The sequence below is a fragment of the Nomascus leucogenys genome, chromosome 4 (assembly GCF_006542625.1).
Source record: "Nomascus leucogenys isolate Asia chromosome 4, Asia_NLE_v1, whole genome shotgun sequence".
In the NCBI taxonomy this organism is placed as follows: domain Eukaryota; kingdom Metazoa; phylum Chordata; class Mammalia; order Primates; family Hylobatidae; genus Nomascus; species Nomascus leucogenys.
The window spans coordinates 104,602,105-104,622,300 of record NC_044384.1 but is presented as its reverse complement, the minus strand read 5'-3'; the positions used below and the strand labels follow the sequence as shown (position 1 = coordinate 104,622,300).

Sequence of the window (20,196 nt, the reverse complement as noted above, 5' to 3'; positions counted from 1 at the left end):
GATGTTATTTCACAGCCTATTAATGTCAATAATCTCCCCTCAATACTATTAAGGTAACTATTTGTGTAAGTAACCATCAAGGTATATGGTGCTTTGAATCTATCATTATTAATACCCCTTATCTTAATGCAAATCAAACCATCCTGAGGCATTCTGCTCATTTTATAGATGAGAAAACAAAGACTCAAGAATATTAATGCCTGTTTCTAGGATGCACAGTAAATGATAAACCAGGACTCAAAACACACACTAACAATATATTCTATGTTTCTCAATATCCCCAAAGCCCAGTATCATCTGATCAACTAATCTCACAGAGTAGGGAACGGAAGGATAGTTGAACCACCACAGTCCATTTACATACTACTTAAGTACACACAAAGTAGATTAGGGAAACAGTAAGTACTTCTTGATAGGGCCAGACTGAAAGACTAGAAGCAAGTAAATCGTGATGCTTGGCTCTTAGGGCTAATGAATAAATCCAAGAGAATCTTTTTTTCTCATTGGGAAGGAATAAATGGATTTTATTTTATAAGAAAAATCATATAACCAGTGAGCTCTTTACTGAGGAGTCTTTAATGGATATCTTTCATTGCTGTTGCTTAGGCTCTAGTACTAAGATGGGACCTATTTCAGGAATAGGAATGGGGATAGACATAAACCATTTTTACTGTATCCCTGATACATATTTTTAGGGAAAAACTCAAAACTAATGGCTTGGTCCAAGAAAGAATATGGCTCAACCCAAGTCAAACTGACAGTAAAACAAAACCAAAACCAAAAACCGAAACATTCTGTAGGAGGCAGAATTAAACATACCCTCTCCCTACACACACACACACACACACACACACACACACACACACACACACACACAATTCACACCTGATGACCAATAATGCCCATATTTTTACTAGCCTTCTGTAACAACAGTCATTTTAAACCAAACAGCAAAAAAAAAAGCAGAAAAAAACTATAAGCATGTTTAATGGAATGCTATTTATAATTATGAAAAATAACTTTCCATTTAAATGACTACCCCCAGTAGAATGGATGACTATATAAGCAAATAGGGTATTATACCCATTAAAACATTTATGTATATGTATGTATATGTACACACACACATAGTATAATAGTAAATAATTTGAAAAAGTGGTTACAAATCATTTTAAGGAATTGAGTCAAATCTCTTTCCCCTACTCCAAGATCCCATCACAGTGGTCCCTATACTTATCCCCACTGGCTCCTCTTAAATAAAGTCTGACTTACTATCTTAAAAAAAAAATCATTTTAAGTAGGAAAACATGGGATAAAAAACTTCAAGTCAAGACACATATATAAAATATATAAAATGTGCTTTAAAGGATCATAAAAAATGAAAGTAGTTAATACAGTTAGGGTTTTAGTAATTAAAGCAGGACACCTTGTCATGGCCATTTTAACAAATGTTTTAATACAGCTTCATTATGAAAATATGAACAGAAGCACAAATTACTGTTTAATACTAAGTATTATGTGCAGGAAACATTGTTGGGAGTCTTCAACATCCACAATAATTCATTTTTAAGGGGTAATGAGGAGTGCTGGGAGACAGACAGAAAAGTGGTGATGATAATGCTTTGAACATTTTTTTTTAAAAGCTTTAAACGTACTGCTGGCCAGGCGCAGTGGCTCACGCCTGTAATCTCAACACTTTGGGAGGGCCAAGGTAGGAGAACTGCTTGAGGCTAGGAGTTCAAGACCAGCCCGGGCAACACAGTGAGACCCCATCTCTTAAAAAAATTAGCAGGGTACAGTGATGCACACCTGTAGTCCCAGCTATTTGGCAGGTGGGAAGATCACTTGAGCCCAGGAGTTTAAGGCTGTAGTGAGCTATGATTGCATCACTGTACTCCAGCCTGGGTGGCAGAGCAAGACCTAATCTCTTAAAATAAAATAAAAAATAAAAAAAAGTTCTGCCGGCCAGGCACGGTGGCTCACGTCAGTAATCTAAGCACTTTGGGAGGCCGAGGCGGGTGGATCACGAGGTCAGGAGATTGAGACCATCCTGGCTAACACGGCGAAACCCTATCTCTACTAAAAATACAAAAAATTTAGTCAGGCGTGGTGGTGGGCGCCTGTAGTCCGAGCTACTCGGGAGCCTGAGGCAGGAGAATGGCATGAACCCGGGAGGCAGAGCTTGCAGTGAACTGAGAGCGTGCCACTGCACTCCAGCCTGGGGGACAGAGCAAGACTCCGTCTCAAAAAAAAGAGAAAGTTCTACCTTGTATAATTTAAAAAAAAAAAAAAGAAAAGAAAACGTGATTTTATTTATTTATTTATTTATTTATTTTGAGATGGCATCTTGCCCTGTTGTCCAGGCTGGAGTACAATGACGCTATCTCGGCTCACTGCAACCTCTGCCTCCCGGGTTCAAGCGATTCTCCTGCCTCAGCCTACCGAGTAGCTGGGATTACAGGCATGAGCCACCATGGCCAGCTAATATTTTGTATTTTTTTAGTAGAGACGGGGTTTCACCATGTTGGCCCAGCTGATCTCAAACTCCTGACTTCAGGTGATCCGTCCACCTCAGCCTCCCAAAGTGCTGGGGATTACAGGTATGAGCTACCATGCCTGGCCTGACCATGATTTTAGAAAACACAAAAATATTACCACAATGAAGGGTTCTCCCTTGGGAGAAATGGAGGCCTGCTAACAACAATGTGAATAGGTTGGAAAGTGAATCCTCTTTATCTAGTTCAGCCTTCAGATGACTGCAGCCATGGCTAACAGCTTGACTGTAATTTCATGGAAAACCCTGAGCCAGATCCACCCTGCTAAGCTGCTTCTGAGTTACTTATTGTCTTAAGCTGACAAGTTCTGGCAATATTTCACACAATAGATAACCAATACATATAAAGTTGATCAATATATACAAGTAGTCCATGGTAGGACTTCCTCCCCTGTACCAGATTTAACTAACAACCCATGAACAGACCATAAAGCGGAAAAGAGAAGTTTCAGAATTAGTTACCTGTACAATTGGTGGAGTTGTCTGTGAATAAGGTGATGTCACACCATAGACTGTTGGACATGTCTGTCCTTGATAATATATGGTTGCTTGAGACTGTGCAGGAGAGTACTGCTGCTGTACACTGACAGACTGTTGGTTTGAATCCCAAACACTATAATTCTGTCCCTGAACTGGACCAGGGGCTGGCACTGGCAAGACAGCAACGCTGGAGTCTTGGTGTACTACACCATCACTCTGGGCCACATACTGGGAACTGGAAACTTCCACAGGAGCTGCCACATGTGGCACCACTGGTACTGGTGGAGGGGCAGAAAGGGGTTCTGTAGAATGTCCCACCAAGGGCTGAGCATGATCATAAGGAGCAGGAGAACACACTGGGTCCATGCTGGGTGTGGGCAGGAGCACCTTTCCAGCATTAGGGTTGCTGGGATCCACATAGGCCTGCATGGGATAACCTGGTGGGTAACCAGCAAAGGGATGATGCGGGGCATTATAACCAAGAGAGTCATAGGGCAGTGGTGATGTCATTCCCAGGTTCTGCATCTGTTGCTGTTGTTTCTGAGCCTCCCGTTGAGCCACCTCTTGCTCAAACAACTTCCGGCGTTCCTCTGTAGAAAGTTTATTGCGGTCTTTAATTCGTACTTTCTTTTTAGAAGTTGGTGTATCATATCTAGAAAGAAAATAAGGACCACAAAAAGTTTCTCCCTAAATCATAGACATAATGAAAGCACTAATAAGTATTATGTCACTCATGACTAAACCACTAACCACACCAAACCCTATTTGGCACTGGTTTAAAACTATACTCAAAATTACTCAGCTTGTCTTGCACACAGAACAGAATCCCAAGGAATTGACAAAGAGATGAAAATAATTTCATCTCTATCCTTAGTTTCTAGAATTTTAAGATTAAAGATAGATATAGCATCCTATTCTTTATAGCTGGGGACATTTCTATAATCGCAAATTCTAAAATTAAAATAAAAAACAAAATAAGTGTCATAAACCAAGAAATAATCCAAAACTCAATCCAATTTACTGTCCCTAAATTCCACAGTATGGTTAAGCAGGAGATTAGATATGAAGAGAAACAGTTGAAAAATAACCTTCGCCGGGCGCGGTGGCTCACGCTTGTAATCCCAGCACTTTGGGAGGCTGAGGCGGGCGGATCACGAGGTCAGGAGATCGAGACCACGGTGAAACCCCGTCTCTACTAAAAATACAAAAAATTTAGCCGGGCGTGGTGGCGGGCGCCTGTAGTCCCAGCTACTCAGAGAGGCTGAGGCAGGAGAATGGCGTGAACCCGGGAGGCGGAGCTTGCAGTGAGCCGAGATTGCGCCACTGCACTCCAGCCTGGGCGACAGAGCGAGACTCCGTCTCAATAAAAAAAAAAAAAAAAAAAAAAGAAAAATAACCTTCAAATTCAAAAGTCCAATGAATTCCAACTGGGAAAAGAAAAAGAAATCCTCATAAAAACATACAGTAGAAAGCCATATACAAAGAGAACCTCTTAAAAGCAGACCAAGAGAAAAGCCCGATTAAAGAAGGATGAAAATTAAACCAAGTCTCACAAAACCAGTTAAGGGAAGCCAGAAAACTGAAGAATGAGTCAGAATGTTGAGAGAAATTATTTCCCCAAAAAAACTTCCTTTCAAAAATGAGGAAGAGGCCAGGCATGATGAGGCAGGCAGATCACCTGAGGTCAGGAGTTCAAGACCAGCCTGGCCAACATGGTGAAACCCCGTCTCTACTAAAAATACAAAAATTAGCTGGACCTGGTGGCGTGTGCCTGTAATCCCAGCTACTCAGGAGGCTGAGGCAGGAGAATTGCTTGAACCCAGGAGGCAGACGTGGGAGTGAGCTGAGACTGCGCCACTGCACTCCAGCCTGGGCAACAGGGCAAGACTCCGTCTCAAAAAAAAAAAAAGACAAAGGGAGAATATTCACTTAAGACTTGTACATCGCAGCAATATTCACAATAGCCAAATGTCTCTGAAATTATGAATTTATAAACTATGGTACACGAATACAATGGACTACTCAGCAATTTAAAAAAAAAACCTATTGAGACACACAATAACATAGATGAATGAATCTAAAATGCAATACAACAAGTGAAAGAAGGCAAATTCAAATGCTATATACTATATACCACTTTTTTGACATTATGGAGAAGACAAAACCAGAGGGTCAGAAAGCAGATCAGTGGTTGCCAGGAGTTAGGGATGTGGAAGGGACTGACTACAAAGGGGCGCAAGGGAATTTTTTTTTTTTTTTTTTTTTTGAGACAGAGTCTCACTCTGTTGCCCAGGCTGGAGTGCAGTGGCGCGATCTCCACTCACTGCAAGCTCCGCCCCCCGGGTTCATGCCATTCTTCTGCCTCAGCCTCCAGAGTAGCTGGGACTATAGGCGCCCGCCACCATGCCTGGCTAATTTTTTTTTTTTTTTTTTTTTTTTTGTATTTTTAGTAGAGACAGCATTTCAGTGTTTGCCAGGTTGGTCTTGATCTCCTGACCTCGTGATCCACCCGCTTCGACCTCCCAAAGTGCTGGGATTACAGGCGTGAGCCACCGCGCCTGGCCTTTTTTTTTTTTTTTTGAGAGGTTATCTCATTCTTGTCACCCAGACTGGTGCACAATGGTGTGAAAGCGGCTCACTGCAACCTCCACCTCCCGGGTTCAAGTGCTTCTCCTGCCTTAGTCTCCCCAGTAACTGAGATTACAGGGGTGCATCACCATGCCTGGCTAATTTTTGTACTCTTAGTAGAGATAGGTTTCACCATGTTGGTCAGGTTGGTCTCAAACTCCTGACCTCAAGTGATCCGCCCGCCTCAGCCTCCCAAAGTGCTGGGATTACAGGTGTGAGCCACTGCGCTCAGCCGTGAATTGTTTGTTTTTTTGTTTTTTTTTTTTTTTGAGATGGAGTCTTGCTCTGTCACCCAGACTGGAGTGCAGTGGCGTAATCTCAGCTCACTGCAACCTCTGCCTCCCGAGTTCAAACAATTCTCCTGCCTCAGCCTCCCGAGTAGCCGGGACTACAAGCATGCGCCACCACACCCGGGTAATCTTTGTATTTTTAGTAGAGATGGGGTTTCACCATATTGGCCAGGCTGGTCTCAAACTCCTGACCTCATGATCCACCCGCCTAGGCCTCCCAAAGTGCTGGGATTACAGGCACGAGCCAACACGCCTGGCTGGGAATTTTTTAAGATGATGGAAGTGTTCTGTATCATAATTGTGGTGGTGGTTACAAAACTGTATGGATTTTACTTATTTATTTTTTCAGTCTTGCTCTGTCACCCAGGCTGGAGTGCATGGTGTGTTCTCACCTCACTGCAACCTCTGCCTCCTGGGTTCAAGCGATTCTCATGCCTCAGCCTCTCAAGTAGCTGGCATTACAGGCATGAGCCACCATGCCCCAGCTAATTTGTTGTATTTTTAATAGAGATGGGGTTTCACCATGTTGGCCAGGCTGGTCTTGAACTCCTGACCTTAGGTGATCTGCCAGTCTCGAGACCCAGGAATTCAAGACCAGCCTGGGCAAAATGGAGAAACTCCGTCTCTACAAAAAAACAAACAAAAAAACCGGGTGTCGTGGCACTTCCTTGTAGTCCCATCTACTGGATGGGCACTGAAGTGGGAGGATTGCCTCAGCTGGTGCAGGTAACGCAAGGCTGCAGTGAGCCATGATCATGCCACTGCACTCCAGCCTGGGCAACAGAGTAAGATCCTGTCTCAACAGAGACCTCATTAGACAGAGATAGGCATACTCAAAATTGTATCAGTGTCAAGTCGCTACAGAATCATCTCTTTGGTGGGTAGGGCTCTAAGGAAGCAGATTTTAAAGAAGAGTAAAAGTCTGAGAAAAGACAAGATTTCCCAGAGAAAAACCAAGAAGGGGGTAGTGATTTGCTACCAAGACCTAAGAGAAGCTACAGTCATCATGAGCCCCAGAAAGAGATCCTCCCATATATGAAAATTTGTGGGAGAGAGGCACCACTACAGACAAGTGAAAAGAATGGGTTTTCAAGTAAATGGTGCTGGGACAATTGGGTATTAGAGAAAAATAAAACTGAATCCCTCCCTTATAATATATACAAAAATTAATTCCAAATGGATTAAGGATTTAATTCTCTTAAAATACAAAAAAAAATCACCTCCTAAAGGGTAGGGAAGGATTTCTTAAAATACGATTAAAAAAAACCATAAAGAAAACATACCATATATGACACATTCAGCTAAACCATAATTAATAACTTCCATGTATCAAAAGGTACAAAAAGAGTCAAAATACAAGCCGTAAACTGGGAGAAGATATTTGCAACAATTATTACCAAGACAAAATTATATTTAGAATATAAAGGACACATAAAACTAAAAAAGACAAATAAGTCAATGAATGAACAACACATATAAGATACTTCACAGAACGGCCAGGCGCGGTGGCTCACGCCTGTAATCCCAGCACTTTGGGAGGCTGAGGGAGATCACGAGGTCAGGAGATCGAGACCATCCTTGCTAAAATGGTGAAACCCTGTCTCTACTAAAAATACAACAAATTAGCCGGGCATGGTGGTGGGCACCTGTAGTCCCAGCTACTTAGGAGGCTGAGGCAGGAGAATGGCATGAACCTGGGAGGTGGAGTTTGCAGTGAGCCGAGATCATGCCACTGCACTCTAGCCCGGGCAACAGAGCAAGGCTCTGTCTCAAAAAAAGAGATACTTCACAGAACAGGAAACAGAAATGGCCAATACAAAGCTATAGTAACCAAAACAACATGGTACTGGCATAAAAACAGACACATAGACCAATAGAACAGAATAGAGAATGCAGATATAAATCCACCCATTTACAAACCAACTCATCTTCAACAAAGGCACCAAGAACTTACAGTGGGGAAAAGACAGACTTTCAATAAATGGTGCTGAGAAAACTGGATAACTACATGCCAAAGAAAGAAATGGACAATAAATATATGACAAGATGTTCAATCTATTTAGTAATTAGGGGAATGCAAATAAAAATCACATTACATACCCAGATAGTTTAAAACTAAAAAATTCTGCCAACTGCAGTATATAAATGCTTTATCTCAATTTTTTAAAAAGCAAATTTAATTTAAAAAGAACTTGTCTGGGATAAATGTTTTCTAGCCTCCAGTAAATGCTTACATGGTTTGTTTTTCTACCAGCATAACAAGAGACCTTGTGACTGGATTTATTAAAAATCAGCATTTTAATTAGTATGGCACAAAACTCACAAGAAAACAACAAGTTCTGGCTTTTAAAGAATAACCATTATCTTTGAAGACTTATCTCCCACCAACCCCCATTGCGCTTGAAAGAACAAATCTTTGGCTCCCAAAATGACATTTAAATATTATCAAATAGGAACCATTCAAGAACCAAAACCTATTAATCTTCACAGCTACTACTACTGTCAACAGAGAATCTGTCTTAAGATTTATCAGTAAAGTTGTATTCTCATTCATCAAAATGCAAATACTAATTCCAAAAGCCCTTGGTGTTCACAATCAGAAGTATATGACTTGGGTACTTTTTAACTTGCTCAAAACAAAAACAAAAACAAAAAAACTCACACAGGCCACTTACCTGTCATCTGGCCTTTTTGTTCCCCGCTCATAGGCAGAAGAGGGTGGTGAGAGGGAGCTTCTTCGTTTCCTTTTCTCTTTATTTTGAGTTTGCTTGTCTGGGTCTCTCTCTCTTGACCTATTAGGAGTCTTCGGGGCAGGTGTTTGATCTCTGAAGCCAACAGCATCCCTTCCTCGTTCAGTTGCTAAGGGAAAAGGGTGGTTTTTTTTTTTGTTTTTTTTTTTAAGTTTATTTGGTGGACTTTTCTCCATCATAACAATATATCAACTGTATAATAAAACTTCTATCCAACAAATGTATCTATGGACTCCTCCCTCATCTACCCAGTCCTGAATTTGAATGAGATACAAGGTCTTATGTCTGTGTTCACTCTACTCACTAAAAGTCTCTTTCACAAATGCCCTTTTCTCCTCTTTCCCTCCAAAGACTCAGTCTAAGCCGTTAACATTTCTATAATAAGTTCTGTGAGCACATGCATGCAAGATATTCCCATTACATTTAGCAAGGCAGTTTACTTGTCAGTTCAAAAATGTAAAAGCCTTCAACTACCTTATAACTCTTCATATTTATAACCTACAGAAAAGCAGCCTGATGTGCTAAGCATAAGAACCTCAATGAGAAAAGTCTATTTTTTTTTAAAGGTACGCATGGTGGCTGTAGTCCCAGCTACTTAGGAGACTGAGGTGGGAGGATCACTTAAGCCCAGGAGTTCAAGGCAGCAGTGAGCTATGATTGCACCACTGCAGTCCAGCCCGGGCAAACAAAGCAAGACCCCAACTCTTAAAATTAAAAAAGTGGCTTATCAGGCAGCATTTTAATGAACTACAGTTATCTCTCGGTATAAATGGGGGACTGGTTCCAGGAACCCCCTTCTCTCCATACCAAAATCTGTGCATACTCAAGTCCCACAATCCACCTCACAGAACCCACATACACAAAAAGTTGCCCCTCCTTATAGGCTGGTTTCAGATCTTATGAATACTATATTTTCTATGTAGATTTGGTTGACAAAAAAATCCACTGTATATGTGGACTTGTGCAGTTCAAACCTGTGTTGTTCAAGAGTCAAAGGTATAAATATAAAAGGAAAATATCTCAAACCCAGGTGATAACTTTGAAAGTCATCAAAGCCAGAGAGCTACATCTTAAAAAAAAACATAGTATCAGGCTGAGCATAGTGGCACACACCTGTAGTCCCAGCTACTTGCAAGAGGCTGAGGCAGGAAGACTGCTTCAGCCCAGGCATTCTAGGCTGCAATGAGCTCTGTTAACACCACTGCGCTTCAGCCTGGGCAACAGAGCAAGATCCTTCCTGTCTCTTGAAAAAAACAAACCAACAAACCAAAAAATCAGAATGCCAGCTTCCTATTCAAAGATGGTATTAATAACCTTCTTAATTTACAGTGTCTCTCTTTATCTAGAATCATTCTTAATCTCACTGTTTTCACTTACCCAATTCCATTCCAGTGCTCTCCAAAGCTGTCCTAAGTACTACTTTTCACTGATCACACCTCCTAGTTTCTCATCTCCTTAAGAAGTCTAAATCTCGGCCGGGCACTGTGGCTCACGCTTGTAATCCCAGCACTTTGGGAGGCCAAGGCGGGCAGATTATGAGGTTAGGAGTTCGAGACTAGCCTGGCCAACACAGGAAAAACCCGCCTCTACTAAAAATACAAAAATTAGCTGGGCATGGTGGCAGGTGCCTGTAATCCTAGCTATTTGGGAGGCTGAGGCAGGAGAATGGCTTGAACCCGGGAGGCAGAGGTTGCAGTGAGCCGAGATTGCGCCACTACATTCCAGCCTGGGCGACAGAGCTAGACTCTATCTCGGGAGTTAAAAAAAAAAAACAACAACAACTAAATCTCACCACTAAACATTTCGGTATAAATTGACTGGCATAATATGCTGTTGCTTTGTGTATGTTAGTATTGCTCTCTTATTGAGAATTTCTCTCATAGGACAAGGAAGAGTCTCAATAAACATTTACTGCTTTTTCTTTTTCTCATCTCATAAAAATGTGCTATGGGTTGTTTTACTCCTCAGCAACCGAGTTAGGTTTCATAAGCCTTTCTCACAGTTCCTTTAGGTGGCCCAAAACCCCAAATATTTGCAACATGGTTACTAATCTACAGCCAGGTATGAGCATTTGTCAATGAGAAGCTAACAGAACTTGTTTGTACCACATGCTGGTAGAAAATGCAGTATAATTAAATTAACTGCTCCAGTTCACAAGGTATTAGCACTACATCCTTTTATGAGGTACCATTATCCAGTTGCATCTGGATCTACCCATGTCTATCTTGTTTCCTCCTGCAAACCCAGGTTTCTTACCTAGTATAAATTTCCTTAAAATGTGACTATTTCTTCACTATACTCTGATAAAACAAAAAAGGAATCATACCAACAGTTCATATTCTGACTCTGCACCTTAGAATATGTGAGGCAGACAAGTCATTCCATTTATTCAGGCTGATTTCCTAATATTATAAAAATGAGGGTAAAGTTAGACTACGTATTTCCTGAAGTGTTTCACAATCCTTCCGAATTTTAAAGGTTCTATGGTTTAATTGTTTGACATTAAGAAGTGGAAACCAGGCTTATATATATTATATATACATAAATATATATATAATATATAAAATATAAAATAATATATAATACATAAAAATATAAAATAATTATAAGCATTATATATTATAAGCATTTTCTTATTTAGAAACCTGAGACTGAGATGGAGGGTTCTACATGTGAATGAGAGACTAAGGTCGGCATAAAAGAGGCTACTCCCTGAAAACATATAGTTGTTCATTACAGATCACCCTCTGCATCTCATGGATGCAAAATATTTCTCCACAATATTTTGCAAATATCTAGCCACACCAGACTAGATATTTGCAAAATATTATGGAGAAATGCTCATAGGCATTTAAGCTTTGCTTGTGTTGCTACTAATAGTTTTAACTCAGTGATCCCAGAAAGCTAGCTTCTGATAATCAACCCTATAGTGGTGCCACTGGTTTTGCCAACCACTATTGCCCAGTCCTGCCTTCTTTTTTATAGGAAGAGTTATTTGCAGCCCTAAGTAGAATGTGAGGCTATGAAGAGACTAAACCAGAGAGTGGAACTAAAAATATTCGAAAGACAAACAATGGTGCAAAGGGTATCTCACAGGTCTTTAACCAATAAGACTAAGATTATATAAAAAGTTATGCACACCAAAAATAAAAAGACAAAAAAAAACATACTGGCTTCTTCATTCTACTTATAGTGGGTCAGTGGTGGAGGTACTCATGAAACCAATAACCACCATAAGTGATCCCATTCCTTGAATCTCTAAGTAAGTTTGCTGGAGGAAAGGAAGGAAATTCTTAAGGCTGGGCATAGTGGCTTACATCTGTGATCCCAGCACTTTGGGAGGTCGAAACAGGAGCACTTAAGGACAGGAGTTCAAGCCTAGCCTGGGTAACATAGCGAGACTCTGTCTCTACAAAAAAAATAATAATAAATAATTAACCAGGCATGGTGGCACACACCTATAGCCTCAGCTACTCAAGAGGCTGAGGCAAGAGGATTGCCTGAGCCCAGGAGTTCAAGGCTGCAGTGAGAGCTATGATGGTGTCACTGTGCTTCAGCCTGCATGACAGAATAAGATACTGTCTCTAAAAAATAAATCAATAAATAAGTTTGTTGGAATGTAACTAAGTGGTAAAGTCCAGAAACCAGATTCCCATGGCCTCCCTGCTATCCATTCTGAAACAATGATTCTAACCTTTTCAGGGGTGACTGAGAATCTGATCAAAGTTTTGAACTTGCCTCAGAAAAGTAAATACAGTCAACCCTTGAACAACATGAGTTTGAACTGCATGAAAGTCCACTTATATGTGGATTTTCTTCTAACTGTGCCACTCAAGACAGCAAGACTAATCCCTCTTCTTCCTCCTCAGTCTGCTCAAGGTGAAGATAAGGATGAAGACCTTTATGATGATCTATTTCCACTTAATGAAGAGTAAATATATTTTCTCTTATGATTTTCTTAATAACATTTTTATCTAGCTTACTTTATTGTAATAATACAGTATATAATAGACATAACATACATAATATGGGGAGTCAAAAGTTATGTGGAATTTCGACTACATAGGGTATCTGTATCCCCTATGTTGTTCAAGGGTCAACTGTGTACATACAGAATTTTACATGTAAACATCTTTTTTCCTTTTAGAGACAGGGCCTCACTTTGTTGCTCAGGCTGGAGTACAGTGGCATGATCATGGCTCACTGCAGCCTCAATCTCCTAGGCTCAGGTGATCCTCCTACCTCAGCCTCCTGATAATTAGGATTACAGGCACACGCCACCATACTTGGCTAATATTTTTGTATTTTTTGTAGAGACAGGGTTTCACGATGTTGCCCAGGCTGGTCTCAAACTCTTGGGCTCAAGCAATCCACCTGCTTCAACTTCCCAAAGTGCTAGGATTACAGGTGTGAGCCACCCTGCCCAGCTGCATATAAATATCTTGAGGTAAAGATCCTCCCAAAGACATCTAGAAGTATAGGTTTAAGAATGTCTGCTCTATCCAGTGTTAAGGAAAAAAAAATCAAAATCACAATAATAAAAGAAAAAAAGACTAAATAAAAAAATAATGTCTGCTCTAGAGGACAAATGAATAGAAAAAAAGCTAGTAAAGATTGAGTTCAAGGAAAGCGACAACAAAACAGTATGAGACATTTCCTTTGGCAAAATGTCATTAAGAATAAAAGCACAAGTTTCCAAACTTTTACACCAAATATTTCATTTACCTAGTTATATATTCTCTACTTTCAAAAACAAAAACACTCAAGTTCTTATCAGTTACCTCTGCACATAACAAAAGAATATTTGTAAAGCCATCAACACAGAGTATCTCTGAATACCTACTTGTGTTCTCCTTTTCGGTTTGACTTTTCTTTGGAATTCGATATACCTCCTGCAAAAAATAAACCAGAGGGAGGGTTATTAGTGAGGGTGGAAATGGTGATTGCTTTGAAACTGATTGTTTTCATATGACAATAAGAAATGGAAAGGAACAAGCTGGTACTTATTCTCTAAAATTTGACTTATATCTGGGCTTTAAATAAGAATATATCCTGGCCCCTTAAAAACAAGTAAAAAATATATAGCAGAAATATATATATTTACATCTATCAGGCTTGTACGATCTCACTAGCAAAGTGGCATACTAAATGACTGGGCAAGGATACGCTTCCTGAGCATCTTTTTTTTTTTTGAGACAAGGTCTTGCTCTGTCACCCAGGCTGAAGGGCAGTGGCATGATCTTGGCTCACTGCAACCTCTGCCTCCCAGGCACAAGCAATCCTTCCACCTCAGCCTCCCAAGTAGCTGGGACCACAGGTGGATGCCACCATGCCCCCGCTAATTTTTTCTGTTTTTGTAAAGATGGGGTTTTATCACATTGCCCAGGCTGGTCTCAAACTCCTGGGCTCAAGGAATCTACTCAGCCTCCCAAAGTGCTGGGATTACAGGCGTGAGCCACCATGCCTGGCCAAGTATTCATAATTCTAATGTGCACTTGCCATCTCTACTTGGAGAAAGAAAAGGTTAATAACTACCCAGTTATATAAAAACACTTCAGAAAAATTATATGTGTAAAGACGATTCCTACTATTCAGTGTATTTTTCTATAAATGCAAAACCAACATGACTAATGGCCAATGTAGTATCTACTTTCACCTTGTGATTGTTATAAAAAATATAAAGGATAAGCATTAGATCACTGCTCCTCTTGATCACTGTACCAAAATTAATCCTGAGAAATGTGAACTGTTTTAAAGGCTTTTAAGTACCTTTTCTTGTGTTATCTAAGGCCTAGAACCTATTTTGTTCTTTAACAGCTCCTCACTATTCCACAGTCCATTGAGTAACTATTGGGCACAATGCTTTCTTATCCAGTCATCTTAAGTGGGCCAGTAACAAGCCTACACACTCTCAATGGTACATAACGTGATATCCTCCCTTCAGAGGAATCTCATAATATTAACCACACCTGAGTGGCCTCCTCTCCACAACTGTTGCTTCTAACAATATTTGTGAAAACTAATAAGCCACGTGTCACACAACTGAGGAAAGGTCATGATGTAATATTCAGTTGCCATTAAAAATGATCAATATGGACTGCACAGATCCAGGGAAATCTATATAAATGAAAAATCTTTTTAAACCTCCAATACTATATGCATGCTGACAAATTATCTAATAAAGATTATAATTGGAATTGTGCACTTATACTGTGTGCCAGATACAATGCTGAACATTTCAAATACACTATCTTTTTTTTTTTTTTTTTTTTTTTTTGAGACGGAGTCTTGCTGTGTCATCCAGGATGGAGTAAAGTGGCACAATCTCGGCTCACTGCAACCTCTGCCTCCTGGGTTCAAGCAATTCTCCTGCCTCAGCCTCCTGAGTAGCAGGGATTACAGGCACACACCACCATGTCCAGCTAATTTTTGTATTTTTAGTACAGACAGGGTTTCACCATGTTAGCCAGGCTGGTCTCGAACTCCTGACCTCATGATCTGCCCACTTTGGCCTCCCAGAGTGCTGGGATTACAGGTGTAAGCTTCTGCACCCGGCCTTTTTGTTTTGTTTTTTGAACCGGGGTCTCTGTCGCCCAGGCTGGAGTGCAGTGGTACGATCTCAGCTCATTGCAACCTCCACCTCCCAGGTTCAAGCGATTCTCCTTAGCCTCCCCAGTAACCGGGATTACAGGCGCGTGTCACCATGCCTGGCTGATTTTTGTATTTTTAGTAGAGATGGGGTTTCATCATGTTGGCCAGACTGGTCTCAAACTCCTGACCTCATGATCTGCCCACCTTGGCCTCCCAAAGTTCTGGGATTACGGATGTGAGTCACCACACCCGGCCCTTCAAATACATTATCTTATTTGAGCTTCAAAACAACCCTATGAGGTAGGTACTATTACCTCAATTTTCCAAAAAGAAAACTTATTTAAAAAGCTTAGCAACCTACCCAAGGTTATGATGCTACCAGACAGTCTAACTCGAGAGCACCTTTATCTTCTGTACTAGATGACACAGGACATGCCTAACAACACTATTTTGAGGAGTACCATTTTGAGATTTATGCACAAATGCAGGTGACATCCTCCATCCCCTTAAACTTCTCCTTCCTATGTAGAAGAACTTTCATTAGAGCTGTGATTCTCTACCCTGGTTGTACAATTAAACCACCCAAGAAACGTTCATGGAAATACCACCCCAGACAAAGTGAATCTAAATCTCTGGATGTGGGTACCAGACATGCATATTTTTTAGAAGCTCCTCAGATGATTCTGATGCACAGAGAAGGTTGAGAACTACTGAACTACTGGCTATTCTTATCCTCACTCACCCCTCCCCACAAGAGACAATCTGGGAGAAAAAACTAGGTAGGCCTGCCCTCAGCTAAGAGACATCTGGGCTCTCTTTTCTCTTGATCTGCTTTTGCCTCTAGAGAGGGGATACATTCCCATCTGCTACTATGAGGGACATCTGAAGTTACTGAGTTGTCCACTTCTAGCTGTGGGTAATACTGAATCAGGAACAAAGACAGGAAGGAGCAAGCTGGCACTCTTAGTTCTGTGTGTCTTACTCCTCTATCTGCCCCTCAGAGGGGTTACTAGACAGGAAAAAGTAAGAACGCCACTTATTACCACCTACCCACACTATAAGGGAAAAAAGGTATTCTGCTAATTTTAAGAAGCTTGGAAATGACATTTGCATTAGGTACTCTGTAAACCTAGGCACTCCAAAAGACAGCAGGTTCATTCACAAAAGGTACTTAGAACTGATGTATTGAGGGTCCAACTAAGAATAACACAATTTTGACCTAGTTTCTTTTGCATAATATCTTGGCATTATAAGCATTCATTACAAACATTTAAAGTAATTTATTACATAGGCCTCAAGTTGGGGACCCACTCTGTAGTGGCAGTTAATGTACCACCAGAAACGCTTCTCAAAGATAAATTCTTAGTTACGTTCAAAAGTTTAGATCAACTACTAAGTTGAAAATGTATTTTGATGTTCACAAAATAATGATTACTAGTGACTAATGACCAGGAGCTACTATTTACTGTGTGCCTAATCATATGAGAAACAATTTCTATCAATATGTACCCAACCACTTGGAGCTGCTAACTTGATCCTCTCTCTTTATATAGTCAAGGCTACATACAAAATTTAAGCTTGCAACTCAGATTACCTACTCTCTCCTCCTTATTTTATATATTAAGAGAGTGGGGTCCTCTCTCTTACAATACAACTGAAGTTTTCCAAAGCCCCACAACATTGAAAGCTGAGAAGGAAGCAGCCACATGAGGATAACTTTGACATTTCTTAAGATCATTCTGTCTTGTGAATAACAGTATTAGTCTCAGTGATACTTGAGTTTGTCTGGAATAATGTCACATCTATAGGCCACAGAGTCTGTTACAGAAAATGTTTAAATTGGCTTCATTCATGTTAACCCTTAATGTAAAATCACCTTACTTTGTTAAATATTCCACTCAAGAGACTGGCATACTATAAGAGAACATTTCAAAATGATAATTATATGATCGGCCAAACAAGGGAGAATAGAATGAGGACATTTTTCAGATCTATAAGGTCTCAAAATTTTATTTACTGAAAGAGAATACTGAAGACAATGACTGTGGATGTTCTAAGATTTAATATTGTGTGTGTATTTGTGTGTATAGAGATAGGGTCTTGCTGTGTTGCCCAGGCGGGTCTCAAACTCCTGGCCTCAAGTGATCCTCCTGTCTTAGCCTCCCAAAGTGCTGGAAGCCATCATGTCCAGTGCAGTGGTGTGATCATAGCTCACTGCACCCTCAAACTCCCATGCTCAAGGGATGCTTCGATCTCAGCTTCCCAAGTAGCTGGCCTACAGGTGCGTGCCACTATGCCTGGCAGGTTTGATATTCTGTAAGTTAGGTTCTAGGACTGATCTTGCCCTCAGACAGACCTAAAAGAATCTGCTTCCACACTCCATCTGATATTTTTTACATATTGTCCTCTTATTTCTTTAGTGTCTAGGTGCAAATCTCAACTAACACACACAATTCATACACACTCAAGCTATAATTATTATGGGCCCATACTGTCTTATTCTTTGCTGTATCTCTAGCACCACGAACAGTGTCTGGCACATAATCAACACTCAATTCCTTTCTGAATGGACCAACAAGTGAAATTCTACTTCTAATTTATAGAAATCACCTACACAGTGCTACATAAACTCAAAATACTGCATATACCCTATGCTTTTTATCACTATACCATCAATCGCTTTTATCCTTGGAATTTAAAGGCCTCACCTACAGCCCAAAACATTTTGTGTTTCCAGGGTCAGAGTGATAAATATACGTCTGAAATTCAGGAAACAGGCTAAAGCAAAAGATCACAATTTGGGGAAATTTAAGAAACAATAACATATAGTGATACTGCTAGAGATTGCCCAGACACAAAACATACAAGAAAAAAATAAGCAAATAAAAGTAAAAGGTAGAAAGTCTTTAACTTGAAATAGTATGTTCCATATAGTATGTTTTCTATTAATAAACACTTGAACAAGTTACCTACTACTACCAGGTCACATGGCTTACTTTACAACGTTTTCTTACGACAGGCTCAAAAAGTACTCATTAGAAGCAATGCAGCACTTCATTAATACATCCCAAATAAACTCTAAAAATATACTGTAGAAACAGGATTAAAACAAAATTATTAAATAATTTATAAGAAATCTTTTTCTGACAAGAAAAAAGTTACCACTGGTTTAGACTGTTCCTGAGCTAAACAACACTTATAAGAACAAAATAATTGACGGGGCGCAGTGGCCCACGCCTGTAATCCCAGCACTTTGGGAGGCCAAGGCGGGCAGTTCACGAGGTCAGGAGATCGAGACCATCCTGGCTAACACAGTGAAACCCTGTCTCTACCAAAAATACAAAAAATTAGACGGGCATGGTGGCGGGCGCCTGTAGTCCCAGCTACTCAGGAGGCTGAGGCAGGAGAATGGCGTGAATCCGGGAGGCAGAGCTTGCAGTGAGCTGAGATCATGCCACTGCACTTCAGCCTGGGCGATGCAGCGAGACTCCATCTCAAAAAAAAAGAACAAAATAATTTACAAGAGTAAGATTTCCACCTTTTGTTATATAGAGATCAGATTATCTGTTCTATAACAACAGATTTATTTTTGAAAACTAAGACTAGATTTAGTTATTCCCTGTTAACAAGTACAGATCAAATCTCGTATAAGCCAACAAAACCTTTTTTCCTAAATGTTTTCCTAAATGACAGCAGTACTGAGAAAGAGAAAAGAAGACTGCGAACAAGGCTGGGTGCAGTGGCTCACACCCGTGATCCCAACACTTTGGGAGGCCAAGGCAGGTGGATCGCTTGAGCCCAGGAGCCTGGGCAATATAGCAAGACCTCGTCTCTAGAAAAATGAAAAAATTTAGGACCGGGCACGGTGGCTCAAGCCTGTAATCCCAGCACTTTGGGAGGCTGAGGCAGGCGGACCGTGAGGTCAGGAGATTCAGACCATCCTGGCTAACACGGCGAAACCCTGTCTCTACTAAAAAATACAAGAAATTAGCTGTGCATGGTGGCGGGCATCTGTAGTCTCAGCTACTTGGGAGGGTGAGGCAGGAGAATGGTGTGACCCTGGGAGGCAGAGCTTGCAGTGAGCCGAGATCTTGCCACTGCACTCCAGCCTGGGTGACACAGCGAGACTCCGTCTCAAAAAAAAAAAAAAAAAAAAAAAGAAAGAAAGAAAGAAAGAAAAAAGAAAAAATTAGCTGGGCATGGCAGCCCATGCCTATAGTCCCAGCCACTCAGGAGGCTGAGGCAGGTGGAGCTCTTGTGCCCAGGAGTTTGAGGTTCCAGTAAGCTAAGATAGCACCACTGCACTGTAGCCTGGGTAACAGAGTGACATTCCACCTCAAAAAAAAAGAAAAAAAAAAATATTGTGAGCAAACTGCCACTTTCATAGCTAAAAGAACAGACAAAATGCAGCAGGAATGGATAAAAAGAAAATAGAAAAGCAAAACTATGGAGCCTAGAAGTTCAAGTGCCAACTTCAGGTAAAAGGCATTCTAGGAAAGAAGAAACTATTTTACAAAATTAAGCAGATAAATTTTCCAGAATTAAAGAAATATGAAATACTACTGAGCAATAAGGCTACGAGGGCCAAAGGGAAAACAGAAGGATTATGACCTAGCAAGTCTGCACCTGAGTAGAGGGGAAGCTCAAGTAGGTCAAAGAGATTTGATTAGAAGATACTATACATGTCTGGAGGGTTACATAAAAATCACATACATGGGTGGGAAAGAGGAAGAAAGAGTGAGAGGGAGAAGAGGAAAAGGGGAATGAAATAATTTTGTTTATGCTTTTAAACCCCTGAAGAAACACTCTAACTTCGAATAGTAGGGCTCCGAAGAAATGAAAGGTAACCAGATCTGTGCAGTTTTCAGCCACTAATAAAAATGGGTGAAGAATATGAACAAAG

The 20,196-nt window shown here is 40.6% G+C and overlaps 1 protein-coding gene across 5 annotated transcripts in view; it reads right to left on the bottom strand.

Moving 5' to 3' along the window:
• SETD2 (SET domain containing 2, histone lysine methyltransferase) overlaps positions 1-20,196 on the bottom strand; it is a 148,990-nt gene that overhangs the window by 35,859 nt on the left and 92,935 nt on the right. For 4 of the 5 annotated variants that reach the window (XR_004029763.1, XM_030811916.1, XM_030811918.1 and 1 more), the window contains 3 exons: positions 13,546-13,594; positions 8,628-8,811; positions 3,017-3,686 (listed from right to left, as the gene is read on the bottom strand). Coding sequence is in view for 3 of the 5 variants with exons in the window: in XM_030811916.1 (XP_030667776.1) it covers positions 3,017-3,686; positions 8,628-8,811; positions 13,546-13,594 (903 nt within the window). In the remaining 2 variants the exon portion in view is untranslated. Of the gene's footprint in view, positions 1-3,016; positions 3,687-8,627; positions 8,812-13,545; positions 13,595-20,196 lie in introns of those variants that run through there. The other variant, XR_004029764.1, reaches the window with a different exon arrangement.